This window comes from Scyliorhinus torazame, chromosome 12, assembly GCF_047496885.1.
Source record: "Scyliorhinus torazame isolate Kashiwa2021f chromosome 12, sScyTor2.1, whole genome shotgun sequence".
In the NCBI taxonomy this organism is placed as follows: domain Eukaryota; kingdom Metazoa; phylum Chordata; class Chondrichthyes; order Carcharhiniformes; family Scyliorhinidae; genus Scyliorhinus; species Scyliorhinus torazame.
In genome coordinates, this window is record NC_092718.1 from 159,329,058 (window position 1) to 159,345,374 (window position 16,317).

The 16,317-nt window shown below is 47.9% G+C and overlaps 1 protein-coding gene across 5 annotated transcripts in view; it reads right to left on the reverse strand.

Annotated features, from left to right (window-relative positions):
- Positions 1–16,317, reverse strand: part of bckdk (branched chain ketoacid dehydrogenase kinase) — a 104,339-nt gene that overhangs the window by 56,478 nt on the left and 31,544 nt on the right. For all 5 annotated transcript variants that reach the window (XM_072469257.1, XM_072469255.1, XM_072469254.1 and 2 more), the window contains exons 4-7: positions 10,030–10,077; positions 9,763–9,882; positions 6,291–6,389; positions 4,513–4,586 (exon numbers count right to left, since the gene is read on the reverse strand). In XM_072469257.1, the coding sequence (XP_072325358.1) occupies positions 4,513–4,586; positions 6,291–6,389; positions 9,763–9,882; positions 10,030–10,077 (341 nt within the window). The remainder of the gene's footprint in view (positions 1–4,512; positions 4,587–6,290; positions 6,390–9,762; positions 9,883–10,029; positions 10,078–16,317) is intronic.

Genomic DNA, 16,317 nt, shown 5'->3' on the forward strand with positions numbered 1-16,317 from the left:
AGGAATTTCTGGATGGGCCGAGGCTAGGGAAGGGGGACTGGGCTACATTAGAAAGAGCAATAGTGAAGCAGGAGATAAAGGATGCGATTGGGAGGATGCAGTCGGGGAAGGGGGCAGGGCTGGATGGGTTTCTGGTGGAATATTATTTAAAAATTCAAGGATAAGCTGGCACCCCTGATGGTGGGGATGTTTGAAAAGGCAATAGGGAAGGGGGTGATGCCACAAACCTTAGGGCAGGCATCCATTTCACGATGGAGTGTGGGTCGTATAGGCCCATATCACTTCTGAATGTGGACGCAAAGGTATTGGCGAAGGTACTGGCGGATAGGCTTGAGGAGTGTCTTCCGAAGGTGATAGGTGAGGATCAGACGGGGTTCATGAGAGCGAGGCAGCTTTTTTCAAACATTAGGAGGGGTTTTGAACGTCGTTATGGCACTGGTGGAAGGGAAGGAAACAGAGGTGGTTGTGGCGTTGGACGCCGGGAAGGCGTTTGACCGGGTAGAATGGGGGTACTTGATGACAGTTCTGGAGCGGTTTGGGATTGGACCAAGATTTGTGAACTGGATAAAGCTACTATATAAGGAGCCGAAGGCCAGTGTCTGCACGAACAACATCAGCTCGAGATACTTTTCTCTCCACCGTGGGACGAGACAGGGATGTCCTATGTCCCCCCCTGCTGTTTGCACTTTCGATTGAGCCATTGGCCATCGCATTAAGAGGTTCGGGGGCATGGAAAGGAATGGTGCGGGAGGGGATAGAGCATAGGGTGTCCTTATATGCTGATGACTTGCTGTTATATGTGTCGGAACCGAGTGTGTCGATAGGAGGAATATTGAAGCTACTGCGGGTATTTGGGTCTTTCTCGGGATACAAGCTGAACCTCGACAAGAGTGAGTATTTTGTGGTGTCTCGGCCGGGTGTGGGGCAGAGGTGGGGGGGGCTGCCATTCCGTAGAGCAGGGACTCATTTTAAGTATCTGGGGGTGCAGGTTGCCTGGGAGTGGGGGGAGGCTTCGCAGGTACAACATCACTAGTTTGGTGGGGAGAGTGAAAGCTGATCTGGCAAGGTGGGATGGTCTCCCTCTGTCACTGGCGGGTCGGGTACAGGCAGTTAAAATCAATGTGTTGCCGCAATTTCTGTTTATTTTTCAATGCCTACCGATTTTCCTGCCAAAGGCTTTCTTCAGGGAGATTGAGGGAAGGATTACCTCATTCATATGGGGAGGGAAGGTGGCCAGAGTGAGAAAGGTGCTGCTACAGAGGGGAAGGCAGGCAGGAGGTTTAGGTCTTCCGAACCTGATGTACTACTACTGGGCGGCGAATGTGGAGAAGGTGCGGAGCTGGGTCAGAGGGGTTGATTCCCAGTGAGTTAGAATGGAGGAGAGTTTGTGCAGGGGGTCGGGACTGAAAGCACTAGCAACAGCGCCGCTCCCGATAGCTCCGGGGAAATACTCAGGGGGTCCGGTAATAATAGCTTCATTGAAAATCTGGAGGCAGTTTCGCCAACACTTTGGGTTAGGGGCAAGGTCAAGAGAAATGCCGATTCGGGGGAACCACAGATTTGAGCCAGGGAGGTGGGATGGAAATTTTCGGAAATGAGAAGGGTATTAAGACGCTAAAAGATTTGTTTCTTAGGGGTCGGTTTGCAGGATTGAGGGAACTGGAAGCGAAGTATGGGCTGGAGCAGGGAGAAATGTTTAGATACATGCAGGTTCGAGGTTTTGCCAGAAAAGAAATACAGAGCTTCCCGGAGGAACCGGCCTCCACATTGCTGGAGGAGGTGCTGACGAGAAGGGGGCAGTGTATGAAGTTATTTTGGAAGAGGATAAGGCACCACTGGAAGAGATCAAAGTAAAGTGGGAGGAAGAGTTGGGAGAGGTTATAGAGGAGGGGGTCTGGTGTGAGGTGCTCCAGAGAGTAAATGCCTCCAGCTCGTATGCGAGGTTGGGGCTGATACAGCTGAAGATGGTATATAGAGCACACCTCACGAGGGCGAGGATGAGCCGATTCTTTGAAGGAGTAGAAGATGTATGTGAGTGTTGCGGGGGTAGCCCTGCTAATCACGTTCATATGTTCTGGTCTTGTCCAAAGCTAGAGGAGTACTGGAAGGAGATTTTTAGGGTAATCTCCAAGGTGGTGCATGTGAAACTGGACCCGGGCCATATTCGGGGTGTCGGACCAGCCAGGGTTGGATACGGGTGAGGAGGCAGATATCATAGCCTTCACCTCATTGATCGCCTGAAGGCAGATCCTGTTGGGATGGAGAGCAGCCTCTCCACCCTGTGCCCTGGTGTGGCGGGGGGGACACCTGTTGGAATTCTTGACTCTGAGAAGGTTAAATTTGAACTGAGGGGAAGGACGGAGGGGTTCTACAAGTCATGGGCATTATTCATTATGCATTTTCAAGAACTGGATAACATCGAACATTAGTTGGGGGGGATGGGTGGGAGGGGGGCTGTGTGTATTAAGGGCGACTACGGGTAATCCCTGATTCCTTTTTGTCATTTGTTTATGTAAACATGCGGGCTGATGTTTGGGGGTTGGTGAGAGGATGGGATCGTTGTTATCGTTATGGAGATTGACATATTTGTTGCTGGTTATTGTTTATTGTTGGTGGGTGTAAATTCGGGAGAAAATGTGAAAAAGGAGGAGAATAAAAATAGTTTTTTTTTTTTTAAAAAGGAAATAGATAAAAAGAAAATTTACAATCTGTGATTTAGGTACTATTATGCAGAAAGAGCAGCTAAAACGAAAAAGCACAGACAATTAAGTAATCCATTGCCAGGAACAGGTAGAGCTCCTTTTAATAGTCACCCACTGCCTATTAAAAGTGTGCCCGAATAACTGGATGACACATCTGTTTGGAGTTCCCGCTTTTCATGACTAAAGTTGGTAAAACTCGCACGTCTGAGCCAGAAGGTTGTAGGTACAAGGTTCACTCCAGAGACCAGTATAAAATGCAATTTGACACTCCACGGCAGTACTGAGTACTGCACCAAAGGTACGGTCTTTCAGATAAGATGCTGCAGCACTGAGGGAGACAACGGAATGTCACATCCTTTTGCCAACTGAGACACTTCAAAGGAAGAGATGCAATGCAAAATCTGAACTGTAAACTCTTGCGGAGATAATGAACGTTGATTACCATCTCAGCAGAAACCCTCTCCTATGAGTTATATCCCAGGCTGTGGGCATGTGAGTTGAAAGAAAGCAGTTCTGCCAGAAGACATGTTTGTTTCTTTCCCCCTCTAGGAATACACAAGAAAAGGGGTTAAAAAGCAACTGCAACCATGATCTGTATACTCGTCCGGTTTTCTAGTTCAACTGTGCTAGTGTGTGCCACATCCGAACTTTACCACAGCACGCTGGCATCAAAACACACTGCACTTAAGACTGAATCCCATATATAATCAAATTGAAACCCCAACTTCAGGGAGAGTCAGTGAAGCGCCTGCACGGTGTTATTTTACTCTGCGGGAGAGGGACAGAGGGTGTCCGAATTTGAAAAAATGACGGTGAAGGATTTCCCAGAAGTAATTGGTTTCACAAACCAGGTAATGTCGTGTTTTACAGGCATTCAATTGAGGTGACATGTTTCTGACCCATGGTTTTCCTAAAATCTGTTAGCGTGACTACATAATAGAATTCACATTCTGGTCTAAAATAAAAACAGAAAATGCTGGATAAACTCAGCAGGTCTGGCAGCATCTGTGGAGAGAAACAGAGTTAACATTTTGGATCTAAATGACCGTTCTACAGAATTCACTTTCAGGTCTTACTATCTGGTAACAATGGATGAGCCAGTGAGTGATCTTTGATTTTCTCTTCTCTTCGGAGGCCATCCTTCGCACTCGTACATAGTTTAACTGCATTGCAACTCGTCCTAGGTATAACCATACATCCCACCCACCTCTGACAGCTAAATAATTAACTTCAGGCACACGTTAACACAGAAGGAATAAGGTATTTAGGTCGCATCCTTGTCTATTGCCAGAAGCTCCAGGTTCAAGTCCCACTCCAGTGCTTGGTGGCCATGGAAGGGGTGTACATAACCTGGTTGATGATTATCAGTCATTAAATCTTTCCAATACGCCTGATTGCAACGGTAATAGTGAGTGTTTCTTGGTCAGTCATACCACAGAAGGCAACGGCAAACCACAGCGGTACTTTGCCAAGGATAACCATGAGCCAATCAAATGGAAGCCCATGTTTGTCAATGACCTCTTAGGGAATGAAAGAGGAGTAGGCGTTTGAGTGTACTGTACATGGAGAATCACTGTTTATATGTCTCCTTCCCATGGGAGGCATCATCGGCAGTAAAGCCTGCTGTGCCCAACTCCAGCATCTGTGAGCAGTCTGGGAACCAGACCAGCCTCACTGGATAAGACTCTTGGACTACAGCGTCAGGGATCCACGAGGCATCACACCACCAACCCGCCCTCGGAGAACCAGTCCAAACACCTTCCCCATGGCTTCCAACCAGCTATCCATTATAACCGAGGGGGAAACTCACCTAGCAAAATCTACCCATTTCTCAATGATCCTCTTTGGAGACAATCGCGTGCAGATAATTCCCACAAAGTCAGGCTGTGGAAAGAAAATAGGGGAACAGAATTCAGGAAGGAGATTACATTGAATCTACAGAAACAGGCCATTTGGTCTGACATGATTATGCTCCACACATGCTCCCTCCCACCAAACTGCATCTCACCGCATCAATATATCATTCCAAAGATGCCGAATATGTTTTGGGCCAGGAAACCGATGGTCTTCCTGAATTCAGATTAATGAGTGTTGAAGGGCTTTGAGAGAGAACAGGGAACAGAGCTCAGCGGTACCCTTGCCTACTGAGACCAGCCTTCTTACTCATACTTTATTTAACTGCATTGGAGCTAGTCCTGGGAATAAACATACATCCCACCCATTGATGACAGTTACATAAGTAACTTCAGCCACAGGTTAACACAGAAGGAATAAGGTCTCAGAAACAACAGCAGTGGTGGTGCAGTGGTAAGACCCTTGCCTCTGAATCAGAAGGTTAAGGGTTCTATCCCCACTCCAGAGACCAGAGTGTAAAATCCAGGTTGATATTCTAATACGGTACTGTAGGTGGGCTACATTGTGGGAGGCATCTTTTAGATGCAACATTCTTTAAATCAAGGCCCCTAGTTGCTTTTTCCAATGGACATAAAAGACTCAATGGGAATACATGTGGGGAAAGACTGGAGAGTTCTCCCTGGTGTCCTTGCCAGGATTTACCCCTCCCCCCACATCACTAACACCGGATTAGCTGGTCATTACTGTTTATGGGACCCTGCTCCTCACAAATTGACTGTTGTATTTTATACAAACTCAAAGTGGCTGCAAAGTATCGGGTTTCCATTTGATCAATGATGGGTAAATGTTACTTCTTGGGAGATGCGAGCGCTGCCAAAACTGGTATTGCCACGGTGAATATCAGCGATGGCAAAGTGATTGGCCGTGTCGAAGAGCAAGAGTGTAACCACCTCACCTCGATTGAATAAACCCCCCCCCCCCCCCCCACACACAATGGGCCCCATCACCCTTGGTGCTCTGCCGCTGTCTCTTTTAGGAGACTGATCTCCCTCCACCAGTGATCCAGAAAAAAAATCATTGACCATTATTTGCCTGGAGTGAGGGGGAAAATTTTAACATTTCCAAGCCAACCTTCAACCTAAAATAGCAACTAATGCCATCATGGAATTCTGCCCTTGTTAACAACACCCTTGCCTCCCTTTGCTAGCTGTCACTCAGTAACTTTTGGGTGCCCTCAGCATTTGTTGCTACACCATACGTACCGTGGGTAGCAATTAAATCATAAACATAATCAGCACTTGATCCGGATAGAGTCACGCGGAAGGACAACACACTGATTGCTTAGCTCCTAGCAGCAGATGAATTTCACTCCATTGGATATGTTCATTACACATATCCCGTGTTTACTTTGAAGTAATTCCCTCCCCCAGTTGCAACACATTTTCCCTATATGCAAGCCAAGCACCTCGCTTCTGAGAACCAGTCAAGTTCTGCTTTTAGACCGGCTGGAGCTGGTTTTGGCTGACCCGGAGAGACGGCTGGCCATGATTCAGCACCTGGTATTTCAAATCCCCTTCACCAAAAGGCTGGCTCAGCAAGTCTGACAGCCAGATAGGAATTCCGGATAAAGCTGTGCAAACAACACCCTGCCAGAATCTGTACTCAACTCACAAAAAGTGCAGGCAGTTGGAGTGGATCTTTACTGAAGGTTTTACAGTCCTGTTGTGTACTTACATTATTTTCGTACAGGGTCAGATGGTGCGTGGCCAGCATTCTGATTCCCAGTCGAGAGGTCAGTGTGTTGTCCAGGAAAGAACGGATCAATGATTCATCCTGGAAAATTGAGAACTTCCAATGAAATGCAGCTGAAAACACCCTGTTAGCGAGTGTCTTGCTCCAGAGCTTTCATCTGTGCCTTTTGTTACTTGCAGGCTCGACCATTCCATACCCTCTTAGCTGGCTTCCCACCTTGCACTCTCCGTGAACTTGCTTGTTCAAACCTCTACTGCTTGAATCTTAACCCAAACCAAGTTCTGCTCTTCTCCCACTGCCCGTATTCTCGGAGCTAGATTGGCTCCCAGTATGGCAACAGCGGCATTTTAAAATTCTCATCCTAGTTTTCAAATGCACCCACACCCACTCTCTAATCGCCTGCAGCCCCACAACCCTCCAGTTATGGCCTCTTGTACATCCCCAATTTAGTTTTTAGAAATTTAGAGTACCCAATTCATTTTCCCAATTAAGGGCAATTCAGCGTGGCCAATCCACCTAGCCTGCACATCTTTGGGTTGTGGGGGGCGAAACCCATTCAAACACAGGGCGAATGTGCAAACTCCACATAAACAGTGACCTAGGGCCGGGATTGAACGAACCTTGGACCTTGGCGCCAAAAGGCAGCAGTGCAAACCACTGTGCCAACATGCTGCACGCACATGCCCAATTTTAACCCCTGTTGGCGATTTCACCTTCAGATATTGCAAGGGCATAGCATAAGCTTGAAATTTTCTCCCCAAACTTTCCCCCTCTCTTTTATTCCTTTAAGATTCTTCTCAAAACCTACCTCTTTTTGATCACGTTTTTTGTTGTTGCAAAAATATACTTTATTGCAAAACACACAATTCAAAATGGCCAGAGAGCGCAATAATATCGAAGTTTCACACATGGATCATGTTGTTGCACCAAGAGGTGCTTGAATACAATCAAAAAAGTCATTTCAAAACAATGGCATTTAAGTTGTCTTTGGCCAAAGCAGGTTTGTGCATAAGGAGTTGGGTAGCTCTAGAGTTGTTGAAAAGCAGAGGGGGTGGATCCAGAACTGGCCAGATTAGGAGAGACTACAATAGAATTATCCCAGGACCGGACACATATAAACCAAGTCTGCCTTAGTGTGGCTGAAGAGCCCTTCTGACGGACAATGCAATAATTTACCATTAGACAATCAACTGTCAAAAATGGCACCCAGCCCAACATTGAAATTTGCACAACTTGCCTGCTCAAAACAAACACTCTCTCAGCCTTAGAATAAAAGGGAGTCACTTTAGAACAGAGATGAGGAGAAATTTCTTCAGCCAGAGAGTGGTGGGTCTGTGGAATTCATTGCCACAGAGGGCGGTGGAGGCCGGGACGTTGAGCGTCTTTAAGACAGAAGTTGATAAATTCTTGATTTCTCGAGGAATTAAGGGCTATGGAGAGAGAGCGGGTAAATGGAGTTGAAATCAGCCATGATTGAATGGTGGAGTGGACTCGATGGGCCGAATGGCCTTACTTCCGCTCCTATGTCTTATGGTCTTATGTTCTTAAGTGCCGCCAATTGAGCTAACTAACGAAAACCATCTTGCTCAAAATAGTTGTTTTAGACCGTTCTTTCAATCAAAACTTAGAACTCATTTTAACAGGAAAGCTTGTACTTGGAGCTGCCTAATGGAGGGAGAGATGAATGAAATGAAATGAATGAAAATCGCTTATTGTCACAAGTAGGCTTCAAATGAAGTTACTGTGAAAAGCCCCTAGTCGCCACATTCCGGCGCCTGTTCGGGGAGGCCGGTACGGGAATTGAACGGTGCTGCTGGTCTGCCTTGGTCTGCTTTCAAAGCCAGCGATTTAGCCCTGTGCTAAACTGCCCCTTATTGTCACATGTTGGAACATAGGAACAGGAGTAGGCCATTCAGCCCCTCGAGCCTGCTCTGTAGATCTCCAAATTTCTTTCCCTGTCAGTCTGGCCTCAATAAAAGTTGAGACGGATTCGCACGTAAACAGAAGTTATTTATTTAGCTTGCAAGCTTAATCATCTTACAGAAATGTAACAGGACATCCAGCCTCTTACACTCCAGAAAAACGACTGACTAAAAGACAAAGGGATCTCTGCAAAATCAATTCAAATGGTATCAAGTTTCACATACTCGACGGACATAGGTCAGCCTAGGTCCCTCCTGACCTGTTTAATCTATTCTGATTGGCTCACTTCCAATCCCTTTCTCTGGCCCCTATCAATGCAGCATCACTCTCATAGACACACCTCTTCCTGCTTTTTCCATGCGGTCTCGAATTCCTTTGTCCCTAACTGCAAGAATCAAAGTGGCTTATTTCTACATTACATTAACTAGTATCTCTAAAGTAACTATTTTATATCACATTCGTCAGCTCCACCACTCAATGAGATCATGCTGTGCCCTAATTCCATATACCTGCCTTTGGACCATATCACTTAATCCCTATGCTAAACAAAAGGTTTTGTTAACAACTGATCTGACATTAATTGCCATTTGTAGAAGAGAGTTCCAAACTCCTACCACCCCTTGTGTGAAGAAGTGCTTCCCAACATCTCTCCTGAATGGTCTGGCCCTCATTTTTAGACCATGCCCCCTCGTTCCAAAACCTCCAACCAGTGGAAACAGTTTATATGTATCTGCCCTGTCAATATCTTGAAAATTTCAATCTGATCACCCCTTAACCTTCTAAATTCTAGTGAAAAACAGGCCTAATTTGTGTAACCTCTCCTCGTAACTTAACCCCTGTAGTCCAGTTATCATTCTTGTAAACCTGCGCTACACCTTCCTAAGGTTTGGTGCTCTGATCTGTCCACAGATGGGATGGGTAATCCAGAGGCCCAGGCTAATGCTTTAGGGGCATGGGTTCAAATCCCACCATGAGAGCTATTAGAATTTTAATTCAATTAACAAATCTGGGATTGAAAGCTGGTCTCATTATTGGTGACCATGAAACTGTAATGCATTGCATTGAAAAACAAAAATCTGGATTCCTAATATCCTTCAGGAAAGGAAATCTGAAAGGTGGCACAGTGGTTAACACTGCTGCCTCATGGCTGTGAGGACCCGGGGTCGATCCCGGCCCCGGGTCACTGTCCTTGTGGAGTTTGCGCATTCTCCCCGTGTCTGCGTGGGTCTCACCCAAACAACCCAAAGATGTGCAGGATAGGTGAATTGGCCACGCTAAACTGCCCCTTAATTGGAAAAAAAAAAGAATTGGATACTTAAAGAAAGAAATCTGCCATCCTTGCCTTGTCTGTCCTATATGTGACTCCAGACCCACAGCATTGTGGTTGACTCTAAACTGGCCTCTGGAGCGGCCGAGCAAGCCACTCAGCTCAAGGGCAATTAGGGCTGGGACATAAATGCTGGCCTGGCCAGGGGCATCCACATCCCATGAAAGGATAAAGAAACCCCCCACGACAATGGATTTAACCTACCTGCACATGTTTACGGCATTCTCTGAAACCTTCAGCCAGCATCGTGACAACATCTTTGTGGTCGTCTAGGAGCTGACGAATCATCTTGCAGTATTGGGTCTCGGTCTTCGTGTCGGTGATCTAAGGAAGCAATGGAAAGAGGGGATCGCCTCTCTTGTGCTGCTGGATTTGCACAAAGCTTATAAAATCTTACCGATGAAAAACAGAGAGCGCATTCTCCACCTTGAAAGAAGCAGGTGGGAGGAAAATGGCTGCAGCTATACTCACAGGTGGGAAATCAGACAACATCTGAAAGGCTCTGATGTACAGCTCGTGCTGAAAGAAAAGGAACAAACTACAAGTCAGCATTCAGTGCACACCCACGGAGCGATAGCGGCTGACGTCTTGGCCTTTGCCTCCCTGGTAGCCCCGCTGACAGATCTTGTTGGAATGGAGGGACTTGGGGTCGCCGAAACCGGGGGGGGGGGCGGTGGATAAGCGACCACGAGGAATTCCTGAAGCCTGAAAAGATCAAGTTTAAGTGACAGAGTGGCCAAAGCAGGGTCACACCTCAGAAAAGTGTTACACTTCTGGTTCACACAGCTGAGAGGCATAAAATATGAAGTGATTGACAGAAATGAAGGTCAGTTCGTGACATTGGTTATCAACTAAGCTCGATCCAATCTCTTCGACTTAGTCAGTGTGGGCACCATTGAAGAATGATCCAGCCGTAGAAAAGTGACCAATCAGATCGATCAACTTAATTTTTGTCAACTGTTGCCAATCCCTAACTGATGAGTAACAGGAAGCAACCAAACAAATAATTTTGTGAATTTGATACCAATGATTATTCAGCTACCTGAAAATATAACCATGAGTAAGACTTGGAGTGATAACAGCACAGAAGGAGGCCACTCGGCCCAGTGAGTCAATGCCAGCTTTCTGTAGGACCAACGTAGCTAAGTCCCATTCTTTAATTAATAATCTTTATGGTCACAAGTAGGCTTACGTTAACACTGCAATGAAGTTACTGTGCAAAGCCCCTGGTTGCCACATTCCGCCGCCTGTTCGGGTACACGGAGGGAGAATTCAGAATGTCCAAATTACCTAACAGCACGTCTTTCGGGACTTGTGGGAGGAAAGCGGAGCACCCGGAGGAAACCCACGCAGACACGGGGCGAACGTGCAGACTCCACACAGATAGTGTCCCAAGCCGGGTATCGAACCTGGGACCCCGGCATTGTGAAGCAACAGTGCTAACCACTGTGCTACCGTGCTTCCCATTCACTCACCCTTTCCCGATAACCCTACAATTTCTTTTCTCTTCAGGTGTACATCCAATTCCTTTAGGAAAGCCATGACTGGATCTGCCTCCACCACACACTCTGGTAATGCATTCCAGATCTGAATCCCTTGCTACGTTTTCCTCATGTTGCCCCGGTTCTTTTGCCAAACACCTTAAATCTGTCCATCCATTCTTGATATTTCATCAAAGGGAACAGTTTCTCCCCATCTATTCTGTACCAACCCCTCATATTTTAGATAACAAAAACCTCATTAGAAACTGGGCATGATTGGTGGGAGGGGAAAATGTTTCATTTTAGTAAGGACATCCTCCTCAGTGCCCTCCTAAATGAGTCACGGGCAATGAGACAATTGGAAGATTTAGGGACTATTGGCTTCTAAACATTGGAACAAGAATGAAAAGTGAAAAGTCTCGGAGCTGAACTACATCTGACTGCAGCTGTCACGTTTGCAGAGTCTGAGTGATTTTAGTAACCAAAAGATGAAATTGATGAAGGAATGTGTTTATCAGTCTTGGCTACTGCACAGTGGTTTGACTGGGAAGTCAAAACCACAAGGCGAACTTGATCTTTTCAGGCTTCAGGAATTCCTCGTGGTCGCTTACCCACAGCCCCCCCCCCCCCCAGTTTCGGCGACCCCGAGTCCCTCCATTCCAACAAGATCTGTCAGCGGGGCTACCAGGGAGGCAAAGGCCAAGACGTCAGCCGCTATCGCCCCGTGGACACCCGGGTCTTCCAAAACTCCGAAGATCGCCACTTCTGGACTCGAGACAATCTTCGCTCTCAATACCTCAGATATAACGTCAGCGAACCCCTGCCAGAATCCCTCCAGTTTCGGACAAGCCCAAAACATGTGGTCATGGTTCACGGACCCCCCACTGCGCAACGCCCACACCTATCCTCCACCCCCTCAAAGAAGCAGCTTATCCTGGCCACCGTCATATGTGCCCTATGGACTACTTTAAATTGAATAAGGCTAAGACTAGCACACAAAGAGAATGCATTCACTCAGAGCTTCCTCCCATAACCCAGCCTCCATGTCCCTCCCCTCCTCTTCCTCCCATTTCCGCTTAACGTCTCCTGTCGGGGTACGCTCATTAATTCCTTATAAGTCTCCAACACACTATACCCTCGCCAACTGCTGTTTGTTTTCAAAACCACCTGGTCCTGCAGCCCCAGGGGCCGCAGGTCGGGAAAGGGCGTCACCTGCTTCCTAACATAATTCCGAACCAGTAAATGCCGGAACACATTCCCATTGGGTAGTTCATTCTCCTCTTCCAGTTCTTCTAGGCTTGAGAAGCTGCACCCCCATGAATAGATCCCCAAACCGCTTGATCCCCACCCCCGGAATCCCGCATCCAGCCCCCCCAGAGCAAACCTATGATTCCCTCAGATTGGTGCCCAAACCGAGGCAGCCTGCAATCTCAGGTGTTACTGCCACTGTCCTCACACCCTCAGGGCCACCACCAGGCTTGTGGAGCACCTGGCCGGCAAGAACGGCAGAGGCGCCATCAACAGTGCCACTAAACTAATGTCCCTACAAGAGGCTGCCTCCATCCGCTCCCATTCCCCCACTGACCCGTTCCCCCACTACCCACTTCCTAACTATGGCTATATTTGCTGCCCAGTAATAGTTCATTAAGTTTGGCAAGGCCAGCGCGTCCCCAGCACCTGCTTTTCCCGGGGAGATTTCCTCACCCAAACAAACCCGGTTAACTTTCCTAAAATAAAGCATTTGTGATAAAAATCAGAAGGTTCTGAATAATGAATAGGAACCTTGGAAGCACCGACATTTTCATGGTTTGCACCTGCCCCGCCAGTGACAGCGGGAACATGTCCCACCTCTTAAAGTCCCCCTTCATCTGCTCTAACAACCGCACCAGGTTCAATTTGTGCAAGTGTTCCCATCCCCGTGTCACCTGAATGCCCAAGTATCTAAAGTTTGCCCCCACCATTTTAAACAGCAGCTCATCCAGCCTCCTCTCCTGTCCCCTTGCTTGAATCGGGAAAACCTCACTCTTCCCCATATTTAATTTATACCCATAAAACCGTCCAAATTCCTCCAAGACGTGCATGACCCCCTCTAATGCCTCCCGACAGGTCCGAAATGTAACGTAACAGATCGTCCGCGATCGATCCCATCCCCCACGATGCAATCCAAAATACCCCAAGCTCACCCAAATCATCCTCACACTTGCTACTGGTGCCCTATATAGCAACCAGACCGAATCCACAAACCCCTGCCCAAACCCGAACGTCCCAGTACTTCCCACAAATATTCCCATTCTACCCGATCAAGGGCTTTCTCCGCGTCCATAGCCACAGCCACCTTCCCCTCCTGTCCCAGCGGGGGCAGCATAATCACATTTAATAAGCGCAGGCCGTTTGGACGGATGCCTCCCGTTTACAAACCCTGTCTGGTCCTCCTCCATCAACCCCGGTACACAGTCCTCGATCCGCGAGGCCAAGATCTTTGCCAGCAGTTTGGCGTCCACATTCAGCAGCGAGATCGGACGATAAGACCCACACTGCTCTGTGTCCTTATCCTTCTTCAGAATGAAGGATATCGAATCCTGCAATAACAATGGGGGAAGCTCCCCCTCCTCCCTCGCCTCATTGTACGCCCTTATCTGAGGTTTTCAGGACCCCAGATCTCCTGAAAACTTCTTATAAAATTCCACCAGGAACCCATCCGGCACAGGATCTTCCCTGCCTGCATCATTCCCATACCCTCCAGCACCCCCACCAGTGCAATGGGTGCCCAACCCCTCTACCAGATCCTCCTCCACTTTGGGAGATTCCAACCCATCTAAAAATTGCCGCATCCTCTCTCAGCCGGGGGCTCCGATTCATATAATCTCTCATAAAATTCGTCAAACTTCACATTCACCCCCACCGGGTCCCAGACCAACCCTCCCCCTCCCATCCTTCACCATACCAATCTCCCTCCCCGCCTCCTGCTTCCCGAGTTGGTGAGCTTTCTCCCGATATTCATACACTGTCCCCCTGGCCCTCTGCAGCTGCCTCAATGGCTTCCCCATAGACAACAACCTGAACTCCATCTGGAGCTTCTGCCGCTCCTTCAACAAGCCTGCCTCCGGGGTCTCCGAGTATCAACTATCAACCCGCGGGATCTCGTCCACCAGCCTAGCCATCTCTGCCCTTTCCGTCTTGTCCCTGTGCACCCAAATCAATTAAACTCCCCCCTGACCACTGCCTAAGCGCCTCCCAGAGTGGCGAGAGCAAAACCTAACCTGTGTCATTCAACTCCATATACCGCCGAATGGCGGCCCTCAACCGCTCGCACACCTCCTCATCTGCTAACAACCCCACATCTAATTCTTTGAGGAAGTGACAAAGTTGATTGATGAGGGAAGGGCTGTAGATGTCATATACATGGACTTCAGCAAGGCGTTTGATAAGGTTCCCCATGGTAGGCTGATGGAGAAAGTGAAGACTCATGGGGTCCAGGGTGTACTAGCTAGATGGATAAAGAACTGGCTGGGCAACAGGAGACAGAGAGTAGTGGTGGAAGGGAGTTTCTCAAAATGGAGAACTGTGACCAGTGGTGTTCCACAGGGATCCGTGCTGGGACCACTGTTGTTTGTGATATACATAAATGATCTGGAGGAAGGTATAGGTGGTCTGATTAGCAAGTTTGCAGATGACACTAAGATTGGTGGAGTAGCAGATAGTGAAGGGGACTGTCAGAGAATACAACAGAATATAGATAGATTGAAGAGTTGGGCAGAGAAATGGCAGATGGAGTTCAATCCGGGCAAATGCGAGGTGATGCATTTTGGAAGATCCAATTCAAGAGCGAACTACATGGTAAATGAAAAAGCCCTGGAGAAAATTGATGTACAGAGAGATCTGGGTGTTCAGGTCCATTGTACCCTGAAGGTGGCTGCGCAGGTCGATAGAGTGGTCAAGAAGGCATACGGCATGCTTTCCTTCATTGGAAGGGGTATTGAGTACAAGAGTTGGCAGGTCATGCTACAGTTACATAAGACTTTGGTTTGGCCACATTTGGAATACTGCGTACAGTTCTGGTCGCCACATTACCAAAAGGATGTGGATGCTTTGGAGAAGGTGCAGATGAGGTTCACCAGGATGTTGCCTGGTATGGAGGGCGCTAGCTACGAAGAGAGGTTGAACAGATTAGGATTATTTTCATTAGAAAGACGGAGGTTGAGGGGGGACCTCATTGAGGTCTACAAAATCATGAGAGGTATAGACAGGGTGGATAGCAAGAAGCTTTTTCCCCAGGGTGGGGGACTCAATTACTAGGGGTCACGAGTTCAAAGTGAGAGGGGGAAGGTTTAAGGGAGATGTGCGTGGAAAGTTCTTTACGCAGAGCGAGGTGGGTGCCTGGAATGCATTGCCGGCGGAGGTGGTAGAGGCGGGCACGAAAGCATCATTTAAGATGTATCTAGACAGATACATGAATGGGCAGGGAGCAGAGGGATACAGATCCTTAGAAAATAGGCGACAGTTTTAGATAGAGGATCTGGATCGGCGCAGGCTTGGAGGGCCGAATGGCCTGTTCCTGTGCTGTAATTTTTCTTTGTTGTTAGTTCTTAATCCCAAATGCATTCGCTGCCCCCCCCCCCCCCGGTCCACTTGCAAGTCCACCTGGTGCGGCGCGTGGTCAGAAACTAACAACATCATTTTGGGGCATCAACATTCACCAAGACCACTGGCATCCTCTCCAATTTCCTGCTCACCATCACAAACCTTCCCCCCCCAGGTCTGCCACTATATTCCCCACCTCAAGCGCTACCTGCTTATTTATTAGAAACGCCACTCCCCGGGTCTTCACATCCAACCCCGAGTGAAAAATCTGTCCAATCCACCCCTTCCTCGGCCTAATCTGGTCCCGAATCTTCAAAATCATTTCCTGTAGAAGTGCCACATCTGCCTTTAAACTCTGGAACGCGAACATGCGCAACCGTTTGACTGGCCCATTCAGCCCCCTGTCATTCATACAGTGAATGGTAGAACCTTCAAGAGTATCGACAGTCAGAGAGATCTAGGTGTACAGGTCCACAGGTCACTGAAAGGGGCAACACAGGTGGAGAAGGTAGTCAAGAAGGCATACGGCATGCTTGCCTTCACTGGCCGGGGCATTGAGTATAATTGGCAAGTCATGTTGCAGCTGTATAGAACCTTAGTTAGGCCACACTTGGAGTATAGTGTTCAATTCTGGTCGCCACACTATCAGAAGGATGTGGAGGCTTTAGAAAGGGTGCAGTAGAGATTTACCAGGATG